General features: G+C 38.5%; 1 protein-coding gene across 1 annotated transcript in view; it reads left to right on the top strand.

Moving 5' to 3' along the window:
• The window catches only part of ALA2 (aminophospholipid ATPase 2), a 33,577-nt gene extending 31,421 nt beyond the window's left edge, over positions 1-2,156 (top strand). The window contains exons 26-28 of the mRNA XM_078575060.1: positions 965-1,337; positions 1,515-1,596; positions 1,930-2,156. Of these exons, the coding sequence (XP_078431186.1) occupies positions 965-1,306 (342 nt within the window). The 3' untranslated portion in view covers positions 1,307-1,337; positions 1,515-1,596; positions 1,930-2,156. The remainder of the gene's footprint in view (positions 1-964; positions 1,338-1,514; positions 1,597-1,929) is intronic.
• Positions 2,157-12,979: the final 10,823 nt, after the last annotated feature.

Genomic DNA, 12,979 nt, shown 5'->3' with positions numbered 1-12,979 from the left:
CTTAGCTTCCTTTTTTGTGTTTTCTTCCCGAGCTGACTGGCGGCTAGGTCACCATGCCGACCGGCCATGAAAATGCTTAACATTAAAATTTCTTTCACTCTCCCCATTCTAGATTTCAGTGCATCGCTCTCTTTTCAGTGCAGCTTTCTTTATATTTTGCTCGTCATATTATCATTCATTTTCAATCTGAAGAAAATTAAATTAAATACGTCCACTCTATCTTATCATAGTCTAAATAAGACATTTTCTATTACTTTCCCATCATTAAAACATGTTTTAGATTTCTCTCGATATCTTGATTCCAGGTTTTCAGTGCATCTCTCTCTCTCTCTCTCTTGAATTTTTTAGATTTACTCATCCAGTTATGATTCATTTTCAATCTTAGCTAAATTGAATTAAATTTTTACACCAACATATTTTTTTACTTTAGAGAAGTCATTTCCTGTTATCTACACCAGTCAGTAAAACCCATTGCTTTAGATTTTCTTTCCTCTCTTGATTACACCCCTCCACAACATATCTCTCTCTCTCTCTCTCGTATGCCTCTTTCTTTTGATAGTCACTCTTCTTGTCAACATTTATTTTAATGTGAATAAAATAAGATAAAACAATCACACCAATCTTATTTACCCCAAATATGGAATTTTAGGCATGTTGCTTAAAATTTATTTTAATCTGTTCAGTCGAGATTTTCAGTGCCACTTGCTTTTGACTGTCACTTGCTTAAAATTTATCTACAGTGCCACTTGCTTTTGACTGTCACTATTCTTGTTAACATATTTTCTCATATGAAGAAAATATAATAAAATGAAGAAATAATTTTTACAAACCCGTAATCGCCATTTCCATTATCTACCCATCCATAAATTCTGCTGCTTTAAGTTTCTCTTTCTCTCTCTTGATTCCAGATGTTCAGAGAATATATATATATCTCTCTTTAAAAATCTCTCATCTCAAATTGCAGTTGATAGTGGCCATAGGGATGGGCCCCGTCATCGCCCTAAAGTACTTCCGGTTTACGTATCGATCCAACGCCATCAACATCCTCCAGCAGGCCGAGCACTCGTCCCGTCACCCAATCTTCATGGACTTGGAAGAATCTTCTCAAAAGGACGGCGTAATCTCCCCGTCGTCTCCGGCTTCACAGCCCAAAAGCAGCCGCAGCTCGCCATTCCAAGAGCCCCTCTTATCAGATTCTCCCACAAATAGTAATGCTTCTAGAAAGTCCAGGGGGCAGGCTGCCATTGATTTCTTTCAGTCCTCTCAGTCCAGGCTATCCTACGCTAGAAATTTCAAGAATAACTGAATCGTTCTCCCGGGTATGGTCTCTAAACATGGTAAGCTTCTTTTTATTCCATTTTTTTTGTTTTTAGATAGTCTCCATCCACATCCATTTTCCATTTTTCATAAAAAATGAAATATTCAATTTCCTTTTTTATTCTAATTTTATTTTTGTATTTTTTTATGTGCTTACTGGAGACATTAAGTATTAGGTTTTATCCCTTTTAATCCAGGATATTTTGCTCAAGAACTGACTCGTGCTCAATGAACCAGTCTCTTGGGTTTTTACTCCAAAGCGATAAGCTTCACCGTTTTGTAAGTATCAATCTACTCATTGAAAGTTAAAGGGAGATGTTATACTGTTTCTTTCCCATTTATGAAATTTCAAGAACTGACTACTGCCCACTTAACTGTTCTCGTGTAATTCAATATAAATAATTTTCAGGAATTGAGTTGTTTTCTTCCTCTATTTATTATCGGCTTTCCTATTTTAGAAGTTTCAGGAATTGCTGATTGATGCCCACTGAAGTATCTCTTATATATTTTCTCCAAACATGCTTCCTGACTTTCATGAAAAGTAGAGAACAGCTTTTTTGATTCCGTATACCAAAATTTCGGAATGTAATAGTTCCTTCTCCTAAATTTCAGGAAGAATTGGCTGAAGAACAGCTTTTTTGCGTCTGTTGAAGTATTCTATTATTATTGTATGTTATACACCGATTAATGCACAATGAACTTTGTTGTGTATTATATCCATATATGGTAAAATTTCTGTATAATTTTATTATAAATTAGAAATTTTCATGGAACAAATGAAAGGACTCCAAATTTCTTCACATAAATTTGGAAAGAATTGATGAAAATAGCTTTATTTATTTGTATTTTATTTTTTCTCGTACAAATACATTCTTAACAGGACAAATTATACTATTTTCTTCCATTTCAGAGAAAACTATATTTTGTAAATTGAAATCTGGTGGATGATTCTTCCTTTCAATTCATGGTGTATCATATGATAAACACTTCCGCAAAAAGGTTGGGGGAGAAATTGTTGTTACTTTCTTTCATTTTATGGGGAAAATATTAGAGTAAATAATGCTTCCTTTCTGGTTCACACAATATCATCAAAATACATTTTTACACAAATGAACTCTTGGGGTGAATTCCTCGATTTCTACGCCATTTGATTTTGAATATATATTCATGAAATTAAAGACATCTTATTAATCGATGAAAAGATAAGCTTTGGTTTCCTATGACATGAGACGAGGACGGATATTAAAGATAACTAAAAATTCGATATGAATGACCTCTGAAATATAAGGAACACAGAACAAAATTGCTGTCATTTGATGTGGAAAACAAAGTTAGGCTTTTGTTTGCTAGGCTATCTTTAGCTTCGTCATATACCACACATGAAGATTAATTCAGAAGCATATGACAATTATATTGTTTGGTGTGTATTCGAGGAAATGTTGACTTAATGGATGATGCTTAATTGGATACTCGTGGTGTAGCATAAAAAAATAATTAATTAAGAAAGTGAATGTAATGGGAAGATAATTGATGATTTTATGGGTCATGACATTGTGAAAAAAGATTCTGAAACTTGAGATTAAATGGTTGAGGCTTTGTTTCATATTCGTGGCATTTTGAACAATAAATGATGACCAGGCACGATTAGTGCCTGGTACAATACTTGGCTTGCAGATACCACCTTAGCTCGCCATCCAACTTTTCTTCACCATGATAAGTCCAAATATAGCGTCTGAATGTCGTTTTAATTCAGACGTAACAAGCAATATTTTAAAATATTTCTCCATAAATACTTTATAAATAATATAGAGAAAGGGGTCAATCCATAGAGAAGCAGAAATTTAATTTCAAAATTTGTCTCAAGCTTGGAATGAACAAAATGAGTTTAAAAGTGAGAAATAAAATTTCTGGAATTTTTATGGATTTTTAGTTCATTTATATAATTTCCTATGATTTAAATTGAAGCATAAGTAAAAATAAAAACAGTAAAAATGTTTTAAACTATTTTCCCTAATTTTAATTAACTCCAGAAATTGAAAATAAATATTTTTAGATTTTTCTGGAATTTAATTTACACCAAAAACCACTATAAACATTAAAATAATGAGTTAGATATTTTTTAGAATTTTCTTAGATCTTAAAATCACTAGAAATTATATTGTATTTATTTTAGGGATTTCCTGATGTTTTCAAAATTTCTAAATGCAGTAAATAATTTTTCCTGAATTTTCTGTTTTTAAATGCAGTAAATGAGGAAAATTCCGGCTCCACATACCGCCAGCGGCGGCGGGGGCGGCGGAGAGGTGGCGACAGGCTATGACTGCGGCAACCATCGGAGTGTTTGAGCCTTTCGATCAGCGGGTTTGATCCCGATCCGTTTAGGTTGGCCCTAGTGGGTCAGCCCACTAAGGATCAGCTTAATTTGGCTAAGTCTGGACTTAGCTAAACGGGTCAGCTCAATTGGGCTTGACCCAATAGGTTCAGGACTTAGTCAATTTGGCTAAGTCCTGCAAGGGCACTCTTGTGCCCTGTGGTCTACCACGCTGCCCCGGCATAGACCGACGGACAGAGGAGTGTCCCTGCCACACAAGCGCACACAGCACCATACGGTAGTGCACAGTGGAGACGAGGGAGGGAGATGAGTTTTTTAAAGGATAAAACTGATTTTTTGATGGGATTTATTTGGGGATTTGAAATGGTAATGATAGAGGCTCTAGGGAATGGAGTTTAGAGACAGAAATAAACGAGTTTAAATAGAGAAAATGACTGAAATGAAGAGATAGAGAGAGAAAATAAATAAATGGTGTAGAGGGAGTTTGGGATGGAATTTGAAGGTGCAAATGAAGGAGATTTTTTATGAAATTTCAAGGGGATGAACTAGGGATATGGATGAAGGTCTAGAGAGAGAAATAGTCAAGTATAGAGAGAGAAAATAGGAAAAAGTGTTTAGAGTGAGAAAGTGATTGTTTTAAAGAGAAAATAGATAGATTATGATAGAAAAATGGAAATCTAAGTTCCGAAAACCTCAAGCTTAAAAAGCCCTCAATGCTTCCTCTCAGTCTGGCTTGATGTAACACGAACGTCGGAATCGAATGGTTCGTGTCACACCAATGGGGAATGGATGAAAATACGTGATGAAACGAGTTGAAAATCAACGAAAAAGAACTGTGGAAACAGGATGATCCGGGACGTAACCCAGATGATGCCTCGGGAAGGACTCGAACACGACCAAGCTCTCAGTAATCCGAGTGATCAGCTCAAGAGCCGACGGAGTGGGAGACGATCTCGTCCAAGAGTTTCTGCACCGTCGACGTGAACAAGCAGATCCGTCACCGTCAAGAAATACACCATAATACGAGTATGGTGGCTATTTCTAAACACAATAATTCACTCGATGCAAGAAGCACTCGGGGATCGGTACTGTCGGAGATAATTATCATGCAAAAAAGAGAACGGAATGTAACCTGCATGCGCCAACCAGTCCAAATAAAATAATCTCGATGAAGGCTTCACGTGCAGTCTGAGTACGTCCACCAGAATAAGTATCTTAACACCTGAAGGATAGACACATTCCGGGAATGGATCAGCAAATTCTGGAGTTTCTTCGACCACGAATTCCACTAAGATTGGTCGGGAAAAACACAGCACGATCGTCTTTAGTCAGCTACGATCTCTCCATTCTACAGTCGGAGATGAATATATCAACGAACAGGAATGTTGTGATGGCACTTCAATGACGATTGGCGGAATGATATATATTTCTTTATCTCTTCAATATTTGAATGGAGTGATCGGCCAAGGGGTGGTGAAATCCAATCGTAGCAATTCGACCTGCGACTTCCTTCACGATGAAACACAAGGGATGACCGATGTTGCTTTAGATGGGCAACACGAGATTGGAGCTTCAACACACGCAAATTCTTTCCAAGAGAACAACAAATCTTCAATAACTTCAAAACCGCACGATCCAGCTCTAATTTTTCTGATAGAAGACAACTACAACAAACGATTTCTCTTCTTCGACAATTGCTACTGTTACGTCTGTGATGCCTCTTCTTCTTCATGACGAAATCTTCTTCTTCTTCAACAAAACACAAAAATAACTACCAACAGCAAACGAGATCTGATTCTTCAATTCAACAGGCCTGTCTCCCACGTCATCCCCTCCCCCTTCTTTATAGAGAGAAGAATTCAGTTGTGGGATGCCCAAATGGGCCCCATTTAAGGGGGAAGCTTATTGGGCTTCCCCTTAAATGGGTTCTTTAGGGGGGAGAAGAAACCCAACATGAATTTCCTCCCCCTAAAAATGGCAACTACTTTAATCAAGCAAATAAAACACATACGAGGGGGCCTGTACTCATGCAGGAGGGGCCACCGTACAATTCGAAGACGACGAGAAAAGACGAATACAACATACAGATGGGCTCGTACGCGAGGATCGAGCCATCAAAAGATCATGACACGTACCAAGACGATGCAAACGCTTCCTGATAGTGGAAATGTGGGTTCTTCACGTCGACTCGGGCTCCGTGAGGTGGCTGGTGACGTGTCGGGGCATGATCGACTAGATGGTCCTCCATCATGGCTCCTTAGATTTTGCCGGGATCAGTGGTTTTTAAATGCAAACAAGAGTTGAGTTTGAGTGAAAACTTCAATAAACTTACATCCAACAGGTTGAGCAACCTGGATTTTGAAATATGCCTTGTCCTGCCGCTTGATGGAGCATGTCCAGAATGAGGGGAAAGGGGGGGGACATGAGTATTTATACATACAAAGATTTTTTAACATACCCCTTTGAGTATTTTATATTTTCTTTTGTTGCCATTTTTGCCTCTTTTTCTACATGTGTTGAGAATAGGGAATGACGATATCGGTCTCGGTACCGGGTTTTTGCAAAAACCTAAACCTATACCTTAACTTCGGTACGGCCTCGGTTCGGTCAAAGATCGGTTCGGTTCGGTAAAACCTATAGTTCGGTCATGAATACTAACTGAAAATAATGATCAAAGTTAAAAAATTAAAATCTTCACAAGTGAATCAATCAATTTTAGAATGTAATTAAAACATTTTCACTATTGATTCACCACATAATCAAAGAAGATTCATGTAAGAGTGTTAAGGGTTTTCTATTTCAAAAATTCAAAAGGGACAAAGTTATTTTCTAAATTTAATTTTACATGATTATATATTTTAATAAATAGATTTTTATACAAATATATATTATATTTATTTACTGTTTTCGTAAAAGTGTCATGGCTAAGTTGGCTAAAGACTTTGCGCATTAGAGGCGTGTAGACCTAAGTTCGAGCCCCCACGATTGCAACTAAAAATTTGTTTTTACTTTTTTCTCTTTCGGTTCGGTTTCCGTCCGGTAGGCGGTTCGAACAGAAACCTTTACCGAACTATCAATAAAACCATGAAACCCGAACCGACGGTATCGGTTTGGTCCGGTTTTACCAAAATTCAGTAAAAAATGGCGAACCTTGGTTGAGAACTTCTCCTTGTAATCTTCAAATTATTTCTTTGGAATGCTTTTAAGAACCTAATGGGCAGATCAGGTAGTAGCCCATCTTACTCAGATTTTTCTTTTGAAGGTCCACAACTCTATTTGATCATTTCATGCTCATCTTGGTAATCAGTGAGCTCCAATTCCCTAAGAATTGTATCTTCTAATTCTTGTAAATTTTTGCACATTTGGAACTATAAAATACTCATCAGTACTCAAAATGCTTGACTTCAGAGAAGTCACGGAAGTTAGTGAAAAATAACCATAATGTGCAAAATTGGAATTTCTAGCTGATGCATAAATAGTTGGTTCATGCAAATAAAAACTTGATAAATTATAAATTAATAATACCAAAAATATCTAAAATTAATGGAACTGTATAATGCTGCACGTCGTCCTGTCGGTATTTGATCCATGTCGTTTGTTAGCTAATTCCCTACAGGGAATGAAACTACGTGATGTGACAGTTCCTAGGCGGATGTACGTGTAGGCCTCGACTCGTAAAGATTTTGCCGAGATTAGAGGTCTGGGGTGGGCGACCGGTGGCGGTGATGGTGACCTTCTGACCCTCGTGAGAGCAACAATGGTGACTACGACATCGAACGAAATAATTCCGTCAACGCTCATGCGTAATGGACAGGCTTGAACCATACCTGGGAATTCGCTCAAGTTGTAGTTTTGATATATTAAACTCTCACCTAAACTAACCTGAGTGCGATGGAGTGCAGCGAAAATATATTGAAAGATGTAATATAACTAAAGGGCAAGGGAAATGACATACCTCATCGGTGGTGTCGCTTGTCGTCGTTGTCTTTGTCGGCGCGAGCCGATATGGGTGGATGAGGTGGAGAGGTGCTGGAGACAGGCACGGTGTAACTCGACAGGTGGCGGGGCACGACACTAGAGCGCTGGCAAGGTCGAAGTTGGAAGGCAAGCGAAATGGCGGACTATCGAAGATCAGATGATTACCTCGGTGGAGGACTCCACGCCGGCATTACGTCTGATCTGATAGCACAACGACATCCCAAATGCGAGCAGGTCGGTGCAAGCAATGCGGGCAATCCGGCACGCGTGACTCGGTGAACGACCAGGTGATTAGAGCAGCAGCCGAGACGACAATGTGTTTGGCGGATCAAATTTTGATGGCACTTCAGTAACCCCGCGACATGGGCATCCACAACAGGGCGTGGGCAGTCAGTGGCTAGTTGATGGCAATAGGCTAGCGGTGGGGCTTTCTAGCACATACTGCAGGGGTCTAGCGAAAGGGGGACTCGAAGCACTAGTGTAGAGCCCACAACCAACTTGACAAATTCGTCGACCATATGGTGGGCGCTAGTGCACAGAAGGGCGCGTGGAAGGTAGTTAGGCCGTAGGCAAGGTTGGCGTGGACGTCCGCGTAAAGACGCGAGAGCATCGCCTAGGAGATTCCCGCAAGTGGCCCGAGTGTACGTGTATGCTCACGCCCACAGAGTTCATGCTCCTAGAATGAGGCTGGCAAGGCCAAAGTCAGCATGAAGTCCCGTACGTCAGTGCAGTTGGTGGTAGGCCGGTGGGGCCATTGACCACATGGGGGAGTTGCTGTTGACTAGACACTCCGGGCAATGCCAGATGTGGAACAGCTGCAGAGGTTAGGCTGTCGTCATAGACGACTATCGGAGGGGGGGGGGCTACGTTGACCGCAGAAACACATGGCAGTGGGCAACTTGTCGCACAGCGTTAGAAAGTTGAGGCAGGAAGGTCTACGATGGTGCAACCGTTGGCCGAGTAGGGCTTCTGGCGAGCGGTGGTGCTCAGCTAACAGGAGCTCAGCTGCAGGGGTTTCCTTTCTGATCGACGGACGAGGACAAAAGAGGAGAGAAACGACCACTGATCTGGACCGGTCCTCTTCTCTGTTCTCGCTTTCCTTGGCTCCTTCTTCTTCTCATACATTCTCTTCCTTCTTCTTCTCCTTCCGGTGAGACCATATACTGAACGATAATACTTTCGAAAGAATGATACCTGGTTTGAGGGGGCTAGGGCTCCCTCATTCCCCTTGTATAGGGCCAGGATGGCCCTTACTAAGGGCAGGGAACCCTTAGTGAAGGCACTAGTACCCTTACTAGGGGGGGGGATGGTCTTATACATAGGACCCCCCTCTAAACAAAAATATAACATACATCCGGGGTGTATTCTGCGATGCAAAATGACACCACATGCGGCATCACGAGCACAAACACAACACGATGGTTACGGACATGACACAATGAACACGGATGCGACGAACACAAACACGTGAATGCGATAAAATGACAAAGGCGATATGAAATCAAAATGCAAGAGAGATATGGACGTGCTTTCACCTGGGGTATGTGAACCAGGGTATCTTCACTGATGCCTAGGCATGCCGGTCGGGCTGGACGCAAACTGGCGGGGCTGTCAATGACGATGATGGTGGCTCCAAAGATGTCTTCGGTGGAGCGGGATGACATGCTCCATCATTATACATGCATTTATCATGTTATCACACAACCGACTCTAGTTGATCGTGGCCCAATTGCTTATAGGGAACACGAGACTCCTATGGGAGCAACATGGACTTCCCTTAGACTTCTTACAGACAGCTATTTTTCTAAGATAGGCACCTCACCTAATCGTCCTATCTGGATACTCGCGCATGATGGGAGTTTCTCTTGTTGCGCCTCTTAGAATAATTTCTAATAGAGATTCCCTATGCAGGCTTGGGGTTGACGCGTTTGGCACCCAACAATTATCATCCACTTCCTGTTCTTCCTTTTGACATTCATGTAGAGTTGCCTACCTATTGATGACCAGGTGACCCGTATTGGTGATTCTATTAGTTTGCGATACATTGTTGCACCATCTCTTCTCAAGTTGAGACTATAGAACACCTCTTCTTCTACAATAAAATCACTACAGAATGTTGGCGCCAATTTACTCACCATTGGCATTCAATTTTCCATTCTAATACTACACTAAGACCGCGTAAGTATTTTAACAAGATCTTTATCTTGTTAATACACTCTAAGCTTAGCCCTTATTTACACATTACCATATCATACTTACTATGCGAGATATGAAAAGGTTGAAACTCTTTTCATTTTTAGGCTCCGCCATGTGCGCATAGGATGTCACGAGCCACGTCAAGCAATGGCTCCAACGATCCCATTGCCTCATAACACCTATTGCTTGACGCTCTCCACCTACGTGTAATGCACTCCACACCTAGGGCATCCCAATCACTTTAACCTGCATCACCACCAAGTTACAGATTGTTCATTGGCACCAGGTTACCAATGGGTGCTTTCACAATCAACGTGGATGATGCAGCCAAATGGAATCTAGGCCTAGCTGGTGGAGGTGGTTTCTTAGAGACCACAAATGGAGTATCATTTTTGGTCTCTCACATTTCTATGGAGTTCAAACTAATACATGACCCGAGGCTATGGGAGTACAAGATGGCTTACTCCTCTATGAGGAGTAAAACCTTCACCATATTATCATAGAATCACAATCACAGTTCTTAGTCAATATGCTCTGTGCATGTTCATACTCCTTGCGGCATCTCTAGAATATATGGCATGACATCACGGGGTGTCACACACGCCTTACCAGCATTCACCATCAGAAGCAAGAGGAGAACCAGATGGCGGATGCCCTCATTAACTGTACTGTACACTCTCACACCCATTCCCTCTATATTAATTGGCAGTATCTTCCCGGGAAGGTCCAAGGCAGCCATCGCGTCGAGAGACTTGGCCTGCCAGCTCTCCACACACCTCAAACGCTTCTGCCCGACAGCTCCCATAACTGGTGTATCACATGGAAGGCTAGAGTCAGGAGTCCACAACCTCCCCGCCTAGACTTTGTGCCCTTCACGGAGCTCCAAGATGATACCTGATGAGCTCGAACATAACATCTGCTCCACGCATTGTCAACTCCGGGAGACACGAACAAACTGCTGGTGACTGAGGTCTCCACTAGGACATGCAGTGGTATCACCTTTGTATCTTTTTCCATTTGTGCCAGGGGTGTGGGCGAGTGGGGTCCGTGTAATTGAGATATTTACGCTCGCTCAATGCCTATAAAATCATCTAAACACAAAACCTTACATATATAAAACACCCCTAGGTGATGTCTAGGGCACGACTGTATCAGTCTACAAGCAGAACCCATGGGTTGGTCGTACTCGGTACTGTGTTTTGCGTGTAAAAAATGGGTTAACTCATTATTTTATGTTGGATTTAGGAAAGTGTAATTTTCTGTATAAGATTTTTTAAGTTATGATATACAATGCAGCAAGTTATGCAATACAAGTTCAGCGGAATTATTGGGAATGAAATAAGTTCAGCGGAATTATTAACAATATAGAACATTTGAGTCATGATACTTTTGATCACTTTACATAAATATTAAATTAAAAATTTTATATATTAAACTTTCTAAATAAAAGAACTTTGAAAATGACGTCTATGGACGATATGGTTCATATTCAAGCAGTTAACAACATGTTGAGTATATGTTCATGTCAGACATTGAATATGAACTCATGGAACATTTAAGACTCTTGTCAAATTAAATGGCATCAATTATATCCAAATATGTATTAATATTTCATTCTTGAAGTATCATATATTTTATGGGGAAATTTTCGAATGGTTTATCCTAAAACTAAGCCCTAAAAAAATTCCTGAAATAATTTGAGAAACTTTGAGAAAATATCATTATTATGTTATTATATTAATGATTTCAGGAATTATTTCAGTTGTTCAATTTAGAGATAGCATTAGTGGGTTAAGTTTAATACTATGACTCTATGTGAAATATTTATCAATAATTTACGAGACTATTTTTGCATTCAATTCATATATAATACTTGGTCTAAATGATTGATCATTGTGGACTCTCCAATATCAATTATTTAGATACATTTGAATACTTTAATGTAAATTAATGTGAAAAAATTCTTTAAAACAATAGTTATTGAAATTATCTCCAATACCAATGTATCAATGTAACTTTGATAAATTATTTAAATCTATGACACTTGAATATGATCATTGGATGTTAGTCAGCAGTAGACAATTACTTTTCATTTTCTCAAACCAGTTCTATATAGGTCAAATTTCAAATATTCTAGAATTCAATACATACTGATTTTTAATACTAAAAAAAACTTATGTTTTATATTTTATCTATTTCAACTCCCTTTATAAATACCAAAAAGTTCTCAAACCATATTTTTCCAAATTATTTCACCAGTAGCTTAATTATCTGTTTCTAAGACAAACAAAAACTCCTAAATAAATATAATGTAATAAATTTCATAAAGTGACATCATAATTTATTTCTCATATTTTAACATAATTTATATCCTGTATAAATTACAAGATATCAATCCAAAGATATCAGATTCTGAGAGCTTAAAAACAGATAAAAAAGTATATGATATTATTTATTTGCATTTTATATGGACTTAAATTAAGTTTATTTTAAAATTTTAATTAAATTAATTATAATTATTTTTATTGTTTCATATTTCGAAAGGTAAAACTCAACCACAAAAATGTCAATATCTTACTCTCTATTTATTTTCAATTTGGGGGCGTAAAATTCAACAACAAAAATGTCAATATTATAATTTATTTTCCTTATTCCACTCTTTTTATATCATCGTATCATATTCTCTTCAGAGAATTATTTTCCTATGAACCAAAAGCTTTATGATATTACAGACATACATATAAATGAAATGTGAAAATAATTTTAAATGATACATTGTACACTCTCTTTTTTGTCTTTTTTTTCTTGATGTTAACAATTTATGCATCATGTATTTGATTTAGATAAGTGAATATTGTATCAAAGGTTTCTTTCATTATAAGGGACTAATAAAAAGTGATTTTGAGTCTCTTTTAGTTTCTTGCTGAAAATCTGTGATAAAAGTTTAAAGGCATAATATATGCTTGATGGGTTTTTAGTAAGTTCCAAGAACTTACGTTTTTTGTATTCCATATATAAACATTTATTATTACATATATCTATACCTATTTATCATCCTTCCCATACCTTCATATTTCTGTGATTTATCACTTATATATCTATTATCACTCTATTACCAGCATTTGCAACTACATTCGATTACTATGTATGACATTT

This window comes from Wolffia australiana, chromosome 5 (genome assembly GCF_029677425.1).
Source record: "Wolffia australiana isolate 7733 chromosome 5, ASM2967742v1".
NCBI classification, from domain to species: domain Eukaryota; kingdom Viridiplantae; phylum Streptophyta; class Magnoliopsida; order Alismatales; family Araceae; genus Wolffia; species Wolffia australiana.
The sequence above is the reverse complement of the archived record's forward strand: the minus strand, read 5'-3'. Positions and strand labels throughout refer to the sequence as shown.